The sequence below is a fragment of the Astatotilapia calliptera genome, chromosome 1, assembly GCF_964374335.1.
Source record: "Astatotilapia calliptera chromosome 1, fAstCal68.1, whole genome shotgun sequence".
NCBI classification, from domain to species: Eukaryota; Metazoa; Chordata; class Actinopteri; order Cichliformes; family Cichlidae; genus Astatotilapia; species Astatotilapia calliptera.
The window spans coordinates 8,633,384-8,655,394 of record NC_137422.1 but is presented as its reverse complement, the minus strand read 5'-3'; the positions used below and the strand labels follow the sequence as shown (position 1 = coordinate 8,655,394).

Genomic DNA, 22,011 nt, shown 5'->3' with positions numbered 1-22,011 from the left:
GGGTGAATACATTTATTAGGTACTGGCATAAAATTATGAAACTTATGTGCGATTCTTTAGGATGACAACAAAGCTGGCAATTAGTATCAGTAATATTTTTTTATCTGCTTAGATGCTAGTGTGGGCGTAGTGATGACTGTATATTTACTTTATTTTTAAGTAGAAGCAAAGTCCAATATGAAGTTTGGGGAATACAAATAATAAGCATGGTAAGAGAATTATCTCTGTTGTGTGAGTTTTGTCTGTTATACAGTTTCCTAAGTATTAAAAAAATGCTATTGCTGAATACTGAATAAGTGAATAAGAAGCAAATAAAAATAGAAATATATTCAACTCACTGTCTGTGTTTCAACGGAATCAGTGTGTGGCAAACATTAACTGTCAGTTCACGCCATGTCTGGATGATTTTATCTATTTTCATCTGCTGAAGAGTCATGGGGGGCATGAACCTATCAGCACAGTGAGGGGGAGGGGAGGGGTGAGGAGCAGGGACGCCCTTGGCAGCTGGATGTGAGGAGCTTTCATAACAGAGGGCGGCACGGGATGTGCGACTCCCTGTATCTGAATCCATTACTGACACACACAGGTAGGCAGCTGACACCACTGTCTTCTCCAACCTCTGCTGCTGCCTCTGCCTCGCTGATAACATGACGCTTACTGCTGAGAGGCGAGATGTAGTGGCAGAATTACCCATGACCCATGCTGCTGGAAGCTGGAGGAGGGATGCATATCATATAGTGATGAATTCGATTTCACACGGAGGGTTGTGTTTAAAAAATTTCACTTATTTCAAACATGGCATTTTTTTTCTCTCCTTTTTGTTTACATAACAATACAAACAGACACTTCGCACTATAAGATCATTTCTTTTTTAAGTCCCACTCTTTCACAACACCAGAAACATCAAACACACACAAACTGATCAGTTTGAGATATGAGTCTTCATCCTCACTGAAATCCTGAGGTAGTATCCACAGTAGACTACGATCATTGGTTTTAAAAAGGTATATACATGAGAAAATTATGCTGTCCCTAAGAGAAATGAGATGAAATCCTGTACTTAGAATGCTGTGCAAAACTCTAGAGCCACTCCTTATTTCTTAACATTTTGTAGGAAAATAGGTAATAGCTGCAGTGGTTTATTGAAAAGTGCAAAATGAATGGAAGCGCGTTATATATAAAATTCAGCAGTGGATCAAATAATTCCCTCTTCTTTGGATTATGGGTGCCTTCTTTACTATTCTTTGCCAAGATGAGCACACATGGCTTGAGGTCTGGGTTTTGGGGAAGCCAGTCCGTGACTGCTATTGTTCCATTGCATTCCTTATATCCTGGTATGCTTTTACTGCATTGGCAATGTATTTATGATCACTATCATGCTGAAAAATGAAACTGTTGCCAATCATGGTGGTTTAGATGGATGGTGGATGGTTTTCACATGGTGCTGCATGGTCAGTCTGATGGTACTTTTCCCAACGTGAGTGGCTGAAATGGAACCCCAAACCATGATAGAGCCTCCACTCTGTTTTATGGCTCAAGGCTGCTGTGTGTCGGTCTGGATGCCTTCTGTACATAATGAAAATGATTTGAACCAAAAATTTCCAATTGATTCTATTTTCACACCAACTGGAAACAGTGAGCTATGAGGACTGGACTGAAAGTGAGTAAAAAGCAGTCCAAGGAAAAACTCAGAAAGAGCTTAAGAAAGCCTGGAGAAATACTGCTAAAGACCACTTAACAAAAATGACAGGCAAGTCTGACTGCTTCAAAGGAAGATATTAAGAAAGAAAGTGTTTTGCACAGTAGTAGTGGTAGCAACTAGTTATGAGGATTAAAAAAAAAAAAGAAAAAAGAAAAAAAAAGGTGGGAAAAATAAGACCTCGCAAAAAAATAAATAATCAAATTTCAACCTAGGCGTTTGTACTTCAGGGACAGCTTGTTGCAAAATCTTGACACTATGAAGGTTTGCATGGCATCATTACTTTACAGTTGTTGTACAAAAAAGGTTTTAAAATTGAAATCTGTGAATTGTGAGGGGGCCAGGAGGGACTCTGTCACGGTTTGCGGGGCAAGTCGTGTGTAAATTATTAAAGGACCCAAAGTGCTAGCACAGCTTAAGATGAGAGTGAGCTTTATTGAGGAGGACAGCAATCAACAAAAGGCGAGGGTGGCAAGAACAGAACTGACAAAACCTAAACTGGGAAAACTAAGAATAAAGCTAACCTGAAACCTTGAGACACAAACGGAGGTGCAGGGAGCCATCGATAGATGCAGGGGAACCAGAGAGGGCGACAACGCACACCAGAAAACACCAAATAACACAGACGAACCAGCAATGCACATGAGAAAACACAGGGCTTAAATATACACAGGGCAATCAGGGAATGGGAAACAGGAGGGAGACACTGCTGGGAGTAATTGGACATAACGAGACAAGGGGAAGCGAAACCAGAAACACTGATGGGAGACGCAGACCTACAAAATAAAACAGGAACTCACACAGGCAAAGACACAGACTGAGAAACCCGGACTTTACACAGAGGAAAACACAGACAGAAATGACGAAACATCAAACTGAGGAAGAACACAACCAAAAACCAAAATATATCACAACAATACACAAAACAAAACACAAAACGCTTGATCGAAGACCCAGGATCATGACACACGTGCTGATTTTCATTGACTGACCCATATGGAAGTAAAATCAAGGGAAACTTTAGTTATTAAACTGTCAGTTGTAACTTTTTTTTGTAGCACTGCTGAGCCATTTCCAACTCCATCCTACTGTACTCACTCATGAAGTAAAATCAGTTTCAATACGTGTGGGACTTTTCTGTACTTCCCGCATCTTTATCGTCACTCCCCAAAAACTGGTTTGGAAAACTTGAATAAGCTGTAGTTCTGTAGACAGAACAGTGTATCTGTATCTCTCCGCTGACTCACCACGAATACGCTGAAAATGATAACAAGCAAAAAGTCTTACTGAGTAGTAGACCTATCATCCTGACAGCACGTGGAATAGACAGATGATGGATTAGCAATGGGAAACAGATGATAAGACAAGAACGAGGAGAAATAAGATGATTGAAGCGACAGCTTAGAAATCTGCACTGAAACAGACTGTGAATGAGACACTGATTTGGATGTGTGTGTGTGTGTGAGCCCCACAATGGTGAAAGACACATCAGGTAGAAGAGCAGCTGCTATTAAAAGAGAGTGAGGAGAACAGAAACGATCATATCATCCTCTCAGGAGATGGCTGCTGCTTTATTTCTTTCAGTTTGTCAAAAACAATGAGGTCTCAATCCATACACTCCAGGTTTACCCCTTTTTTAATATGCTATCATAGCAGCATTGTATAGTGGGCCTGCATGTTGTTCGTGACTGAAGTATCTCTTCTCATAATGAATATCGTAGTCCAAAAACTCAAACAAACTTTTACACTTTGGGTTTATAACTCTTTTTTCCTTGTGTCCTGGGGCTTCTGTCTGTAGAAAACACCCAATAATCAGTGTCTAAATCCAAGGCAAATTCTCTTTGAAGCAACCCAAGGTATGCTATTTACCACGTCCAATATCATATGAATAAGAAAAAGACTGCTTTATTCTTGCCAAATTTCCTGTTTGGCAAAAACAATGAATTAATTAGCTGACGAACCTGGAAAAACACAGATACACAAAAGCATGCACACACACACACACACACACACACACACACACACACACACACACACACACACACACACACACACACACACACACACACATGTTGTCATAAATCTATACACGGTGAATCCTGTCATGTGGACTGATGAACTATTGTCTGATTGTATCTTTTACAAGTGCGCTTTTTTTCTCTGAAAGCAGCAATAATTAGAACATACATGTGGTGTATAACATAAACAAATAACTAGTAGAAGGAATATAATTCAGGGCTCCTTTTTCAGTAAATACATTTCCCTTATTGTAGGGACTGAAGCAGCGTTTGGCTTATTGACTTTGTTTTCAGAATGCACCAGTGCACAATTAAAAGTGCACAGAACTAACACTTCTCAACAAGTAATTACAACTGAAGTACCTGTTTAAAGTAAAATCCACAGTAATAGCTGTGAGTAAGAGAAACAGCTACAGTCACACAGTGTTATCCCATTCAAATGCTTCCTCTACTTGTCTATTTGTTATTTGAGTGTGTGTGTGTGTGTGTGTGTGTGTGTGTGTGTGTGTGTGTGTGTGTGTGTGTGTGTGTGTGTGTGTGTACACAAGTGAAGCCTGCAGTCTGCCATAAATCAGCCATGGCCTGCAGATTTGAACTAAAGTGTTTTGGAGCCTAGAGCCTCCGAGCTTTGTGCTTTTCAGTCCCAGATGAAATACTCTCTGTTTTAAAACAGCCTCTATTTTATGTACGTATTTATTTATTTAAAATGTCAAAGTCATATACCCAGTAAATTTCTTAAGGCTACTAGAGCAGGTAGTAAAAAGTAACATACATACCTGCTTCCTTGGAGCGAACCTCAGATATGGTTACGTGGTCAGTACACACAAACAAAACAGTGAAGAAGGCGCAGCAGCACCTCTTCTTTCTCAGGAGACTGAAAAGATTCGGCATGAGCCCCCGCATCCTCAGGACCTTCTATCACACTGCCATTGAGAGCATCCTCACTGGATGCATCACCACCTGGTATGGCAACAGCACCGCCTACAACTGCAAAGCTCGCCAGCGAGTAGTGCGGTGCTCTGAACGGATAATTGGAGGTGAGCTTCCCTCCCTCCAAGACATCTACAGGAAGCGCTGCCTGAGGAAAGCGGGGAGGATCATCAAGGACTCCAGTCACCCCAGCCATAAACTGTTCAGACTGCTTCCATCAGGAAGGAGGTTCTGCAGCATCCGGTCCCGTACCAGCAGACTGAGAGACAGCTTCTTCCATCAGGCCATCAGACTGCTGAACACGTCATAGACACCTCAGCTTCACTACTGGAACTTCAACATTATGCACTCCATACTGTACAGTAACGCCACTGTTTTGCACATACAGAGTCTCAACTCTGTATATTTTTATATTTTTTATTTATTGTTTACTCTATTTAATTTGTAAAATATGTGTACACACACACACACACACACACACACACACACACACACACACACACACACGTAGAAAAATATTTAGTATACACATCCAGAAATGCATATACTATTATATATTGTACATATATTTATTAGTTTCAGCTGTAGCCATTCTTGTATTTTGCTTGTTTACATTATTGTATTTTGCACAACTCTGTTGCTTGTGAAGCTCGCACACAAGAATTTCACTCACATGTGCTGTACCAATGTACCTGCACATGTGATGTGACAATAAAAGTGATTTGATTTGATTTGATATGGTAGTTTGCATCTTAACAATAATGTGGGACAGGGTCTGGCTGAGAGTAAGCAACACAGCAGGTGTAAAGCTACAAAGGTGATCAAAGCTTCCCTATTAAAGACTGACTGACAATAACACAGTCATGCTGTTTTGAAGCAGACCTCAGTGGCTATAAAATGTATATGCATAGTGGATCTCAAGTTATTAATATAATATAATCAATCAAAAAATATATATAAAGAATTAAATTAGTATTTTTCTATTGGGCCAGTAGGTGTGCTTAAGGAATGCTAAGTGATGGTAAATTTTGCAACAGAAACCACAGTTGTCTCTTTCCTTCTCCCAGGTGTATTGGTATGCATTTTCCATATACAAACCTTTTACCTGGTGAAAATACAACTGCAAGCAGAAAATGTACCCAACATAAATTTTTTACTGTCTCTGAGCCACGGGGTTATTCTTTATTATGAACCTTAATTAGTTGAAATCTAAATGGAGACTTCAACAGCTTCAGAGCTACAGCTCACTGCAGTTTACAGAAAAACTAAAACATAATGTCTATAAATTCAATCTGCACTTTGTGAGTAATTCAATTTCTCTCTACATGTTCTGCTGTTGCTTTCCCACGGTTCGATTATTGGTGCTAAATGGCACTTTTAGAAAGACATCCATGTTGATTTGATTCTGACGCTGACGTTGTGCCATTTCGGGTTGTGTCACACAAAGATCAACACTAGAAACAGGAAAAATGTATAGTTCTCTTTTCCTAATGTCAGCCCTCTGTTAGGTTTTGTATTGTTGATTGTCATTTATGCTTAGAAATATTTAACCATATATGCTTAGAGGTGTATAATAATTTGTAGATTGAAAGAATGTCTCATCCTAGGAGGTCTGTAACAACTCTGTGTAGCATGAAGAGGGGAGTGCGTTCACTCCTCTACAGAGTGTTCTGGCATAAGATCACACACCTCCTAGGAGAGGTCGTATCTTCTCTTGCTGATATATGGCATAGCAAACACACGTATATCTCTTTAAGTATAAGAGCCTTTTGTTCAGATGGACCAGCTAGACTTCTGGCACCAGCTTTGGGGAGTCTTCACAGGGTCACATCTTGACCTCACACAGATCACACACACACACACACACACACACACACACACACACACACACACACACACACACACACACACACACACATCACAAAGCCAAAGTACTCTTTGTGTGTATGTAGACGTCATATGTTAATGAACCTATGCATATTCATGTAACCTCAATAAAAGGGCAGTGTTACTCTGGACGAGCTGCAGAGATCTACAGCTCAGGTGGGGGAATCTGTCCATAGGACAACTATTAGTCGTGTACTGCACAAAGTTGGCCTTTATGGGAGAGTGGCAAGAAGAAAGCCATTGTTAACAGAAAACCATAAGAAGTCCCGTTTGCAGTTTGCCACAAGCCATGTGGGGGACACAGCAAACATGTGGAAGAAGGCGCTCTGGTCAGATGAGACCAAAATGGAACTTTCTGGCCAAAATGCAAAACGCTATGTGTGGTGGAAAACTAACACTGCACATCACTCTGAACACACCATCCCCACTGTCAAATATGGTGGTGGCAGCATCATGCTCTGGGGGTGCTTCTCTTCAGCAGGGACAGGGAAGCTGGTCAGAGTTGATGGGAAGATGCATGGAGCCAAATACAGGGCAATCTTGGAAGAAAACCTCTTGGAGTCTGCAAAAGACTTGAGACTGGGGCGGAGGTTCACCTTCCAGCAGGACAACGACCCTAAACATAAAGCCTGGGCAACAATGGAATGGTTGAAAACAAAACATATCCATGTGTTAGAATGGCCCAGTTAAAGTCCAGATCTAAATCCAATCAAGAATCTGTGGAAAGATCTGAAAACTGCTGTTCACAAACGCTGTCCATCTAATCTGACTGAGCTGGAGCTGTTTTGCAAAGAAGAATGGGCAAGCACTTCAGTCTCTAGATGTGCAAAGCTGGTAGAGACATACCCTAAAAGACTGGCAGCTGTAATTGCAGCAAAAGGTGGTTCTACAAAGTATTGACTCAGGGGGCTGAATAATTACGCACACCCCACTTTGCAGTTATTTCTTTATAAAAAATGTTTGGAATCATGTATGATTTTCGTTCCACTTGTCACGTGTACACCACTTTGTATTGGTCTTTCACGTGGAATTCCAATAAAATTGATTCATGTTTGTGGCTGTAATGTGACAAAATGTGGAAAAGTTCAAGGGGGCCGAAAACAATTTTTAATCTTTGCTGTAAATATTGTTCATTCTGTTGGTTTAACTTTAACATGGGACTTCACAGGCTTTGACTCACTGTTGGAGACGCCCTCTGCAAGCATTTATTAGAAAAACTGCACTTCCACAAGTACTTCATTTGGGTTGCATGCCCCAAAACATACCCAATATCCACTTGCATGGGCTTGACTTGAGCAGATTCCTACCACAGTGAACCTGATACGTTTCCCCTTATAGCTTCGTGTAACAGATGTGTAATGTGGCATCGGTGGGACTCTGACTGGATCCTTGCCTCGGTGATCTCAGGGGAGCTCGACTAGGCCAGGCACATTCACCACAATCACTCAGTCTACCACAGCTGACCTACTTCTGCTCTCTCACTGACTGAGTAGTGATTATACCTCACATCTTGCTTCTATTACAGGAGAGTAATTATGGCTAATATTGTTGCTACAGCAATGCTATGCCCCTTCGGGTGACTGTTAACGACACAATAGATTTGGCTGCTGCTGATATTATGAAAACACACAATAGATGGAGAAGCGCAGCTATTGCTCCTATTTGTAGGTGCTGATTCTGCTCAGTCTTGCTGTATTTACGGTTCAAAAACACAATTTAAGAATGCAGCTCAGGTGTTGATTTTGAAATGATTGTGTTCACTGTGGCTTGAAAGATTTTCTCACCTAAAATGCTACCTGCTACTACACTGGAAAACATTTGTGAAGCATACTTGCTATTTACATGCGAACATTTGTTCTCAACTTTATACCTGATGAGACCTACAGCCTACCTGCAGCCACCCACCTTCCTGCCTAGTGCTACTGGGATGATTGCTGGAAACATACAAAAAGGCCTCCATCCCACAGGCTCTATTTCAGTTCAACCAACTGCACAAACTGACTGTAAGAAAGAAGAAATGAAGGGTTAAGACTCCTTTTACCATTACTTACTTTCGTTCCTCCACCGATTGCTCTGGTATTGCGGCTCTCTTGGGTTGACAAAGGGCTACCATTATGTCATCTCCCTTAGAGTCTAATAAATGGGCCACAATAGTTCAATCGAAGCACGGCAAAAGATTATAGATCAGCATTGTTCCCACTGCCAGCCTAATGATCAGCAGCCTATTGCAGAGCCTTTGTCAGCAGTAGAATGAGTGAGCTAATCTTGTTAATGGTCCGTTTCATTCCCTAGGACTGGTTTGTATAGACAAAGGGGCTTTAAATAGAGAGGATTTGAGTAGTGAGTCTAAACAGTGGCGCAGAGGACAAAAGCACTGACTCGTGCTTTTCTCATTTTGCTATCGGACCTAATCGCAGAGGAACCATGTTGCAAGCAGCTAACAGCGAGCTGTAAACCCATGCTAATGTATTCTGGGAAATAGAGAATGGGGATGAGAGGGGGGATGAGAGGAAAAGAGAAATTGGGAGGGAGGGAGGGGGAAGGAGTGTAATTCAGTCTTCATTTCCTCTATAAGTATGAAGCATTTAATTTTCTGTTTACATAATTATTGCTCCCCTTCATCCTTTTTTGATAGGAACAACACATTTAGCAGTTTCTGCTGTGTAGTTGTGTGCTAGAGGGCACAGTGTTTTACAACATTTAATTGGCTGAAAACCACAGTATCTGAAGCTATGATTAATTGCAAATGTGGAAAAGAAAATTGTAACAAGGAAAAGAAAAAAAACTCGCTACTTGTTTTTGAAGCTTTGTAGCAATTATCATTTGAGGCAATTATTTTTAGTCTGTTCCCCACTGTTAGATGTAGCAGCAAAGAGAGACCCCCCCCCCCCCTTGTGTTCAGCTCCATCACATCCACTCTTGTAATATAATTTAATGCACCAAGCAAAAATCCAGTATGCTGTCCTCATTCTATCATCTCTGTGATGTTTTTTTTTTGTCTTCAATCAGTCTTGTGCCGGTGATACTCAACTATATAAAATCTGTGAAAAGTACTGTATACGCTTTGTTTAACAGATACTCTTGCTGGTAGCGCAGAGTGCTATGCAGTAGAGCACACAGATGTGAACACGGACAAACGATGCTGATGCAGGTCTTTAATGTAAACTCTTTAATCTTTCCATCTCCCTGCTCCGGCAAGTGTAATTTTATTATGTAATATTATTGTGTGAGAATATAATATCTGCTTAGCAGATATTATACACTGAACATACTTTCTCCTCTCAGCTCCCAGGCACAAAGCCCATGTACTGTCTGATTGCACCTATGTTAGAATATAGCAGGTAATTATCCAGTGAATTCACAGTGAGCAAATGGGAAGCATGTATAGTCTCCTGTGGTGTGCTGCAAGGAAGCAAGGGGACAGTCAGGTAATGGGCTAACTTTTCTGACTCATGTGAAAACTCTTGGTATCAAAAACCTACAGTCTTTAATGGGCATCTTGATTTTTGTCTATCTGTTAAGATTTATCCTCTGAAGAGATGTACTCAGATAAACATAGCCAGAAAATATACTCACTGTAGTATAAGACGCAAAAAAAAGTCTCAGTACATTTCCTCTTTTCAATTCAACATAGCAGAAAGCTTGCAATTAGGGTCCTTTAGACAAACGGCCTATTGAATCACTTTCACACTGACTTTAACCTCCTAAGACCCGAACTCATTCACGGCATGTATTTTTAATTTCTCTTTGATATTTGGGCATTTTGGGACCTGATGAATGTAAAAACAAAGAATTACCAGATTTTTTTTTTTTTTTACCTAATTTTTGTTTCTAAGAAAAATGAGAGCCACATAATGAGGATATTTGTTTAAATTTTTGATAGAACAGTAACAGTATAATGTCCTCATAAGTGGATATCAGGCCCTTGTAGAGCAAAATTTAGTAAATGTGGTGTCCACATATGTGGATGCCAGGTCCTAGGAGGTTAATGCATCACCTGAAATAGCTCTTTTCCACAGAGTTTAATCCTTTAACCCTTTAATGATTCACACCCATTGATATATTATCCTGTAAATATATCAAAAACCTTGTTTCACATATACAAGCTATGCAGTCAAGTCCATAAATATTTGACAACAGCACAATTTTGGTCATTTTGCCTCTTTACATCACCATGGTGCATTTTAAACCAAACAAGCAAGATATGATTGAGGTGCTGGCTTTCAGCTTTAATTCAAGGAGTTTAACAAAAGTACTGAGTTAACTGGAGAATTACAGTCATCTGAATACACAGCCCCCCATTTTTTCACATGCAAGGCGTGCAATTTTAAATTAAGGAAGCCATTATTAGGCTGAAACCAAAAATATCAAAGGACTATCAAAAGCTTTAGGATTTGCCAAATCAAAAAACTGGTACATTCCCAAATGTACCAGTGGCCAGCTCAGAAACACCAAAAGGCCTAAAAAAGAAAATTAAAAGATTGCAAACACTTCTCATGGGCTTGAATGTTGTGGTAATTTGCCAGGGTGGAATGATTGTGCACCATCTCCAATGACTTCAAAAAGAAAAAAAAGAATTGTTTTCAAGAATGAATTTATTTTGGATTTTCTCCAATCCAATGGAGTTGAAAGTACACATACATGATCAAATATATACAGAAATTCTGGGGGCTCTACAATGTTTTTAACCTGACAAAATCCAAGGCCTATTAACTTGAAGAGAAGTATAGATTTGGATAAGTTGGGATAGTCTCTTGGAACCATTTCTAAACAATCACCCATTCCAAGACCATCAGTTGAAAAAAACAACAACCAAAAAACCCAGAAAAAAACAAATACTGAACTGAGAGGGTGTCGACTGAGAGTCAGGCCCCACTCCAAAATGACACTTTCAACATCGACTGCAATTTACAGCTGCCCACACGGACAAGCCAATTACCTTCTAGACGATAGTTTTACGGTCAGATGAGACAAAGACTGAGCTATCTGGCCACAAAGAGATATGTTTGGAGGGGTAAAACTAATGTTTTGTAGCAGCTCTCTGCTTGTTGGCAGTAGAATCATCCTCTGGCACCGTTTGTCTGTCAGTGATACTGGTAGACTGCACATAATGGATGGAATAATGAATGAGGACGACTACTTCCAAATGTTTCAACTTGACAAATTAATATCTAGATGACTGAAACTTGGACAAAATTGTGTGTTCTAACAGGACAATGGAGGCTTACATTTAGCCTCTGGCATCACCTTCCCAAAGCCCTGACCTCAACTCTACTGAACATTTGTGGACTACACTTAAAAGCCGGTTCTGTGGCAATAAACCAACCAATTTAAATGAACTCAACCAATTCTGCAAAGAAGAGTGATCAAATATCCAGCCAGAATTACGCCAGAAGGCTGTTGACAGCTACCAAAAGCATCTGGTCAAGGTGCAGTTTGCTAAGGGACATTTAGCCAACCAGTGTGGATTAGAAAAAATCTGAAATATATTCAAACTTGTGTACCCAATTCTTGCTTTATAAAGTCATTAAAGATGTATGCCGTACAATCATTCCACCCTGGGAAAACAACAGTTCAAAGCAATCATCACAAGCCCAGAATGACCATGATATTCATGAGTGTGCGTAAACATCTGACCACCACTGTATAGAGATTTAATTGGCCGAAAACTAAGGCATTCACAAAAGTCTTGCCAATCTAATAATTAATGAAACATCACTTCATGACATCAAATGGGGTAAAAGTCTAACAAAATGTGTGAGATTTTCAGTTCGGAAGTCACTGAGCATATAAACCTATACCTATGGCAGGTTTTACCATCCTCCAAGCCCTAACAAATAGTAAACGCCAAATTATACCTTTGCAAAAGAAAATGCTACCTCCTTGACAACAAATCCAAGTGAAGTTGCATTGTATATGTAAAAAGACATTAAATGTTGATGGGTACTTGTTGGCCGTTCCACCCCTCAGTCACCCATACATTTTCTGTCTCTGAAATGCAGTTTTGCACAGTCGGGCATGAGCTAAAGCTAAACTCACCTTTTTCCTTATTAACATTAGCAGGGACAGGCTGAGGAGCTGCAGTCACACTCAGACTAATTCCCCTATTCCTAAGAGGGCAGTAGTGATGTATGAGGGGAATGAGATGGGAGGCACAGGTCGATTGGCCAACACTGTCACCATCACACAGTAATGAGATCTCAGGGGGAGGGGGGAAATAGAGAGAGATTCCTCAAACTCCCCTCTCACATAATATACTAATTGGCCTGCACAATATAGGTAAAATGCAGGAAGTTTTAATGACATTATTAAAACAAATTTCCCTACATGCCTGTGACAAATGTCATTAGTCAGCTGGACTGAGTGTCATGCATGGTCTCAGCATAATGACTGATCATGTATTAGCTACACAATGTGGGGTCTGGGTTAATTTCCTAGACTAGGAATATCTAGGCACTACATGAACTAGGTTTTTGTTCTAGTTTGGTGAAGGAGTATTTGACCAGTTTGTTCAGAATCCTGATTTTAAACCTTTCCAGCAACTTTGGGGCAAATTTTAAAAAAAGAAATCATCCTTTAACAATAATGCCACACCTTCCTGTTGCAGCTAAAGTGGGTTTTTCCTTGCAGGAAATGTTTTGAAAGGATATTAGAGGAGTGCAGAATAAAGTCCACGGATGGAATTACATGTTCAGGAGCTAGATGCACATTTTTCATGTGCCTAAAAGTACCCATTTTTTAATAAAGTGCATTTCTAATTCCAACATGAAAAAACAAAACAAAACCCACTATGTTAACTAATGTTTTCATATTTCATCATTTATATTCTAAACATTGTTTGATGTATTCACCTCTCTGTTATATAAATTGCACACTGACCGTGACTCCTGGAGTGACAAATATGTAGGCTGTAGTTTAATTTTTATATTGTCCTCAAGCATTGTGTGCCTCTGTGTGTGTGTGTGTGTGTGTGTGTGTGTGTGTGTGTGTGTGTGTGTGTGTGTGTGTGTGTGTGATGAATCTGGAGACAATCCAGAGGCTGAAACTATGTGGAAGGCACTTTGCAAATTACATTGATCTCTCCCTGGACCTGCCTCCTACCTGCTGCTCATCCTAATGCCTGTTTTACAGATGGCTGGGTGAGTGGGGGTGGGTGAGGGGGTGGGTGACAACGACTTCTTTACTTTTTTTTTATGTCTCCTGTTACTTTCTGGTTCTGTCACTGCATTTCCCTCCTCTTTCACTCTCCTGCATTTGCTGCTTTTTGTTTCATCATTCACTTTCCCTACTTCTTGTCCATCACATACATGCAGATGTCAACCCACAGCACCATATGATACACTTACCCTCCCACTAATCATTTGTATTACTGACATGCTTTCCTCTGTCCTGTCCTAATTACAACATTATTAAGTTTCACGGTGAGGAGCAGCAAGGCCGACGCAAAGTGTGGCTTCACTATGGAACACGGTGGGAAGGTCAAAATAAAGCATGGTATTTAACCCTGAAAAATGATAGAGTAGATAGTAGTCCTGACATTCCCTTTTGATATTCGGCACTTTCAAGGAAATTACAGGAAAGCAAATAAAAGCCCACATCCTCACAGGCGGCATATATCGCCTATTGGGGGGGATTTCAGCTTGTGCAGCAACAAATACATCCAACTGCAGCACATTTGCCGGAATTTTGTTGAGATCATGTTTAGGTAGGTTAGAATATCAAAGCCTAATTAGGCTTAATGACTCTCCCATCTCTTGGACAGCAGCCAAGCATATGCACACAGTCTAAAAAATTACACGAAAGTGCTCCATGCAAGCCCATGGGGTCTCTTTATTTACAAATCAAGCTGTAGACATGAGCAAGGCTGGGAGTTGAGCTGTATTTTAAGACTTGAGTTCAGAAGTACAGTATATTATGAGGCAGCACCAACTCTGAGCAACAAAACACATTTTGAGAAATAAACCTCAAATCCTCAAACGCTTTTTAATATAGAGCTTGTTATCTCCTACACATACACACAAATTTTTTTAAACCTGAGTGTTTTGCTCTTTGCTGATAAAAAAGGGACACATTGAGCAATTAACTCTATTTTACCAAATCGAAAAATACCCATAAAATGTAACAGGCAAAGTGCAACCTTAACACCCAGGCAAGATATACCTGCTATGTCTTTTTTTGTGACTAAAGATCTCTTATCAAACAGATACCGTAAATAAAAAACTTCCTGATTCCTCAGATTCTGAAATGTAATATGTTTTCTTTCTCATTGACTGGTTGGCTAAAGTGAAAATCTGATGTTTCTGCAGCTCTGTTGGTGGATCCTAGCAATGTTTGTGGTATTTTGGTGACCTCAAGCCACAGCACTCCTCTGGACTGTAAAAGCTCTCAACCCTCTAACGAGCCTCTGCTGCTACGATTGCCCTGCATGGCCTAGAAATGGCTGCCCCGTTTCATCAGCCCTGAAAATATGCATTTCAGCAGAATTAATACTGCGCCTCGCGGATTGGACGCATGAACACGTCATCTACCTGTGAATAGGAGATTGATTTGACATAACAAAAAAGCACAAAGTGACTCTATTTGACCCACCACCGACTTCTGTTTTATACAATAAAATACGCAATATTCAAAATGTACACCGACTCTGACAACTTACTAAAATTAAGCACCTTATTAAGGTTAGACTGTTGGCAGGATCCTCCAAACTTAACATGTCTTAATACCTCTTTTTAAGACAAATGAGTCACAGTATATTTATAGTTAAAGAATACAGACCATATTTAACTCATTCACTGCCAGCCATTGGCAGTGAATGAGTTAAACCCATTGACTCATTCACTGCCATTGACGGCTATAGACGTCAATGGCAGTGAATGAGTTAAATATGGAGGTATCAATACTAAAGTGTCCTAACCACAGAACCTTTTTAAGAGCCAACAGGGAGAAACTCCAGCAGCTGGATTGTAATCTCTCATCTAATTTAAGGAATACTTTCCTAATGCGCTTATTATCTTAACTTCTAGTTTCAGTTGCTATGATTGTGCAAGGTCCATTTTCTTTTTAGTAATATCCATGCCTGACCAAGACGTTAAACCCAAGACAGCAAAACAGAACTTCCCACAGTTTTTGTAAAACGTGTTTTGCTTTGCTGACAAACATGTGCTACTGCAGACCAAGTAGTGCTGCAACTTGAGTCTTCGGTCTAATCTCTAGCAGGCAAACAACCATATCTTTAACATGCTTGCTGAAGTGAATGATCAACACTTCTAAGGTCTATGTGTAGATTTAATGGAGTCTATTACAAAGAACTGTAATTTTCATAGCTATAGATATGCAAAGGTTCTGATATTTTTTCAAATGTTAATTTTTTGTGAACCTGAAAACAAAGTGTTTTCCTCTGTATGCTGTTCAATTGCTATTATATGCAGGCAAACCAGGAAACATGCCTGGCAGTGCAACAGGTCAATGGGGAGCAGGGTGAGCAGCGAGGGGAAAGAAGCACATGTGGGCAAAAACTGTCTGAAAATGGTCCAGATTCAATTTTCACCATCTCCATGGCAGCTGCTGCCTGGTTAGAGGATAGGAAGGAGGAGCGAACCACATGAACCGTGTTGTAATGAAGCATGCAACCTATCTTCAGAGGATGTGGCAAGGTTTTTTGTTTCTGTGTCTGTGTGTCAGGTGGGATATTCCAGGGTTAGGAACTTACCTCTGCAGATGGTGCCATTTCCCACATAGCCTGGCTTGCAGGTACACAGATGTCCCCTGATGGTGTTGGTGCAGATGGCGTTCTCATCACACAAATCCTGGCCGCTGGCGCACTCGTCATGCTCTGAGGGAGAAACCGACAGAGAGGAACTTCACATAGAGAATAGAGTGTGTGTGTGTTTCTGACTTTGCAGTGTGTGAAAGATGGAGGGGTCATTTCTTTTTGAGCCGAGAGGCCACCCAATCACTACGCTCTGAGAGGACAGTCAACCGGCTGCTTGGCTCAGAATGAGAAGCCATAGCTGAGTCTTTCTTCTGTCAACAGCCACCTCTCTGAGCAACCATGTTTTCAAACACCAGTTATGCTTGGCATGCTCAAAATGGACTTGAAGTGGATTCTCGAAGGTGACTTCAAACAAACACAAAAGCTCGCTTTCGTTCCAAGCCCGCTTTTACTTAAAAACTACCGCCCATGGTGGAGAGGCAACAGCTGACACATGGCAGGTGTACTGACTAATTACTGAGCATCAGAATTAATTAGCCTAATGATGTTGGCTTGGACACTGATGACGTGCTAGACACAATATCGAAAATATACCATCTCTTTACTTTAACATGTAAACACTTTGAGTTTTCCAGAAAGAGAATCCTTGACTCTACTAGTTGAAAACAGTTGCTTAAAGTGTTGCAGCATTTGTACGCCAACATGGGAAAGAGTGATTAGACAGTAGGCTAACAGCATGGGCTGCTTCTGTTTTGTTCTCTTTCCCACTGCCAGAAGAGATTTTTTTTATTATGAAGACAAAGCAGAAAGAAAAAAAGAAAAACAGTTTCCTTTTCCACCCGTAAAAACTCTGCCAAAAACCTGCTCACTGCAATCAACGCTCTGCATCCCGGCAATGAGACAAGGTGAATGTCCCTACTGCTGAGTATGTGACAAATTCAGTACAAGAACATTATCACAGATAATGCGGGGAATATAATTAAAGCATGATATGGCCAGAACATATATAAGCCGTCTCGAGCAGGGCTGTCAGACTCATTGTAGTTCAAACAGAGCTCGGTTTGATCTTAAATGGGCTGTCAGATTAAAACCGGGACAAAACAGCATGTTTTAAAAGTGTGCAGGAGCACAAGTACATTCTGAGAATGAACCAATTTAATCACTTTGTCTAAGTCTTGATTTTGATCTTATTTTTACTGCTGTTATTGCTTTATTGTTTTCATATTTATTAGTGGAGTTTGGAGGCCTATAATAATAATAGATTGCATTTATATAGCGCTTTTCGGGGCCCTCAAAGCGCTGTACAATTCCACTATTCATTCACTCACTGGTGGAGGCAAGCTACAGTTGTAGCCACAGCTACCCTGGGGTAGACTGACAGATGCGAGGCTGCCATATCGCACCATCGGCCCCTCTGGCCATCACCAGTAGGCGGTAGGTGAAGTGTCTTGCCCAAGGACACAACGACTGAGACTGTCCGAGCCAGGGCTTGAACCAGCAACCTTCCGGTTGCAAGACGAACTGCCAACTCTTTGAGCCACCATGTACCCCACCTCTTGTCCTATGACAGCTGGGATAAGCTTCAGCCCGCCCATAACTCTGAATTGGATTAGTGGAAGAAAATTCAATGGATGGCTGGATGTATAGTTGAGTTTAGAGTTACAGCAGCCCTGCTGTGCAGAGAAACCTGAACCCTATGGCTCTCTAGGAGGTTTGGCTTGTGCACCTTTTCCACATTTTGTTTGACATGTTACCCTCCTCTTCACAAAGCCATCCTGTGCATGGGATTAGGCTGTTTAGTGGGCTGTTTATGGCTTGAGGGCCAAATGTTTGACACTTGGATCTAGTACTTACAGTCGGGGTGACAAATCTAGTCCCTGATTGCGTTCAATATATCAGTTTAGAACAATATGAAGATATATTCATGATTGCATTTGTTTTTGTGATGTGCTCTAATTTGTCAAAACTATTTAACAATATGATGACCAAAACAATTGTCAGCTTAAATGTGTAGCTCTGAATGAACGAGTGGAGGTGCACTGATCCAATCACAACACAGAAAGTGGTCTTACAGCAGCTGATGATAATGACAGCAAGCATGACTTCTGTCATGTCAAACCCTTGAAAGAGAAATTATTGCCTTATTCACTCATTCTTTGACTCAAATAAAGTGGCAAACAATATTCTATGACCGCAAACTGAGACAATTTTTTGTAATAGAAAACTTGCAAGGTCAGCATTATGAAAATATGGACAGTTTTGTTAGAATCGTGAAATGCTGACTTACTAATAAAATAGTAAGTGCTGCGAGTAACGTACAATCTCAGGGTCGGTGTTTTATATTCTGCTGGGTACCATGAACTGCTCTCTTGACTTTTATATGTTTGCTCTTAGATAGAGGCCTGGGGGGAAAGGAAAGGGATTTAGTACTGCAGGCAGTGCATGATTAACCACCACTAAGAGACCTTCCACTAAACAGGAATTGCATTTCACTTCTCTGGCAGCGTAGTTCAAATGTAACTGCATAGCTGAAGTTTAACTTTGGACTTTTCACATCTTTGATGGTTTGCTGCATTTGCTAAACTTAAAAAATATTTTTATATGATACAAAGTAACACAGGTAGCTTTTGTGGTAGCTTAGCAAATTATGAATGCACCATATTTTATTGTAAAAAATGCTATTTTTTGGATCTGACTGAGCTACTATGGTAGTGATTTCTGTATTACAATGTAGGCTTTTCTGGTTTGTCATCCTTTTTGACCCGAGTGACTAAAATGTAAGAAAAACAGAGCCCCATGGTATATTAAAGGCATGTGAAACTAGCTATAAACTCAACACCATGAGTTTACTTAGAGGGTAGTTCTCATCGGCCATAAAGACAAAGACTTCACCAATGAACAACAGCAAATTTGATTATGACACTATTAGTGGTTTTAAAATATTTACATTTGTTATTTTATGATCTGATGCACTGATCTTGGCAAGTCAGCCCCCTGGCAGTTTCTGTGCTTACTATGCATTTCCCTCTGGGATCAATACAATCTTCTTATTCTTATTTTTATTATTTTTTTAAGAACAGCTCATCTGTAGTCCTCCAAAAGTAGGCTAACTTAACCACGTGCAGGATATTTTCAAACTTAAGCTGTATGCTAAGGAGAGATGATTTTTCTTTCAATTTGAAACAGAGAATTTCTCCTCCTTTGTAATGTGTTTCATAGTAACCTGTGTGGTTCAGAGACCTTACCTCCATGAAACTTGGAGACTAGAGCTTCTCTCAAATCCTAATAAAAAAAACATAATGAGGGAATACTTCCCAGTTTTCCCCCTGTTCCATTCACAGCAGAGCTGACAACAGACCTGCTGGACTCACCAGTGTGCTGATGTATAACTGCTCATCGTTGCAAGTGGTCTTAGTTGGAAATCACAGCTAAGGCTGTTGTTTACAGCAAATCAAACTGCAACGTTTATTAGGACCTTTCACCCATACCTATTCTCCACAAATTAATAAACCTTGTGCGTAGCACACATACAATATATTATTTAGGTTTATTTAAATTGCTGATGTAACATTTATGCAGACCGATGTGCTCAAAAATTCTAAAACTGAACCTAAAGTCACAGCATAGTTTTTTTTTTCAAAACACTATAGAAGATTTTCGTGTTCAGTTCTAAAGGAGCCAAAGGTGACACTTGTAACATTAAAAAAATGTTCAGGTGTCACAGTTAAGCCATTGCGTTATGATATTGAGGCAGCATAGACAGGTGAAAATGCACTAGAAAGCAGAAGCTTCTTACTTACTATGAAATGTCAAAAGACCTACCGTGAAAAAAGGCATATATTTTTATCTCTGCTACTGAGGTGACAGATACATTTCTGCAACAGGAAAGAAATGTCTGATTGTCGTGTCACACTGTTAAAAGCAAATGAGCAACTGCTTGGCTGAGCTCCTGTTTCTTTAAACTGCACCGGCATGCTGCAGCATTTTAAACGCCACAGAATTAACATGTTACACACATGTTACACTAACGAGACCCACTCTGACAGGCCTGTGTTACGGTTGATCTTGGGGCCTCATAACTCGGTGGTTGCTGTGTAGTTGAAAAGAACTAAATTATAACAACATGAAATGATAATCACAGGTGTCAAGTCAAAAATCACACCAAAGTTCCTAAAACTGGGTGAAAGTAAGAAGCTCAAAGACCATGGTCACTGTCATACCCATGTAGAAGGTTGGGTTGCCCAAATAAAATAACTTCTTCATTTATGATCATGTATCTCTGAGAGTGTTCGCCAGAGAACAGAAATAAAAACACTGATATTGATTTGTACTGGCAGATATATCTGGAGATTACCTGGAACGCAGTGAAGTAGATGTGCTTTTTAAAAGTAATTGCAGAAGGAAGTGTGGTGGCAGATTTCTTTTCTCATGTATTAATCACATATTCAATCATATCACATTAGTTATAGTAATATCACTTTCTCACTGTACTATAGTAAGAGCACTCCTGTCACTAGTTTACATGCATGTGGAATGTTAACACAGTGAGGCCATTGTAATGGGAGACGTTAAACAGATAGTGGGACTCCTTCTGCTTATCAGGGATGTAAATCTTTAGGTGTAAATCTCCTCCCTCACAAGGTCATAATTCTCTCTGTGAGGGAGGAGGTATAGCCCCCCCCCCCAACATGTAAGAGTTTGTGGAATGTTCTTTGTCTGTGTCTCTGTATATAAGATGTAAGGGAAAAACCTGGCAGAGGTAGGAAGCAAAAGATTTCAAAGGCTCTGGAAAGGAAAACTAGTGAGAGATGTGTCTAAAGACAATCACTACTGCGAGGTCGCAGACCAAAAAACCTCCACTTCTGCATAAGAGACATCTTTAAGCCAGACTGCAGTATGTTTAACATAAACCGGAGAAAGGTTATCCATACGGGAAGAGGAAACCAGAGCTCTTTGCCCACAAGAAAGCAAAAAGTAGGGTGAGGCATATAAAAGACATATAACCCAAAGATCACGGTCCATACAGTGAAACATGGTGGTGGGATCATTATTATTATTATTATTATTATGTGGGGATGGTTCAGTGCATCTTTAAATGAGACTCTCGTCAAGCTCTTCTAGCACGACAACAACCCAAAAAGTACATCGATCCAAGGGAAGAACCCTGATTTTGTGACATTACTTTAGATTCTGTGACGTAAAAGTAAAATAATGTAAGCATCTAAAATAAAAGTTGTGTTTAAAATTCCTTGCTCTATTTAAAAGCACTTGGGAGAGAAAGAAGAGGACCCAATATATAACCTAAAGGTACTCCACAACTAACTGGGTACATAGATGCCAAATACTGTCCAAAATGGAAAGAGAAACTCTTAACTGAGAAATATGACTGGAGCCATTTAAGGGCTTTCTCTCTAATGCCTACAACACAATTCAAAATGTGTCAGGAGAACGCCATGATCTACGTCGTCAAAAAGCATGATGGCAACAGAACTACTAGCATCAACAGTTAAAAGTGGGCCATTAAAAAAAATCATAAAAGGGTGGTTTCTGTGCTGCGTTATGAATTGTTGGAATGATGTCTGTCATTTATAAATGTGAGATTAATTAATCTTTGACAACATGTTATTGATTTATGTCCTACTGCTGAGCTTATCACACTGATTAAGCTTTAGTGAATACATCTTCAATTAGAATCTAACATGATTTAAGATGATTATAAACAATACATTAAAGAGCAGCCTGTGACGGTGCTGTGGTGGGAATTT

The 22,011-nt window shown here is 40.1% G+C and overlaps 1 protein-coding gene across 1 annotated transcript in view; it reads right to left on the bottom strand.

Moving 5' to 3' along the window:
- The window catches only part of LOC113027985 (protein kinase C-binding protein NELL1), a 301,737-nt gene that overhangs the window by 52,348 nt on the left and 227,378 nt on the right, over nt 1-22,011 (bottom strand). The window contains exon 14 of the mRNA XM_026177879.2: nt 16,244-16,366. Coding sequence (XP_026033664.1) covers nt 16,244-16,366 — 123 coding nt within the window. The remainder of the gene's footprint in view (nt 1-16,243; nt 16,367-22,011) is intronic.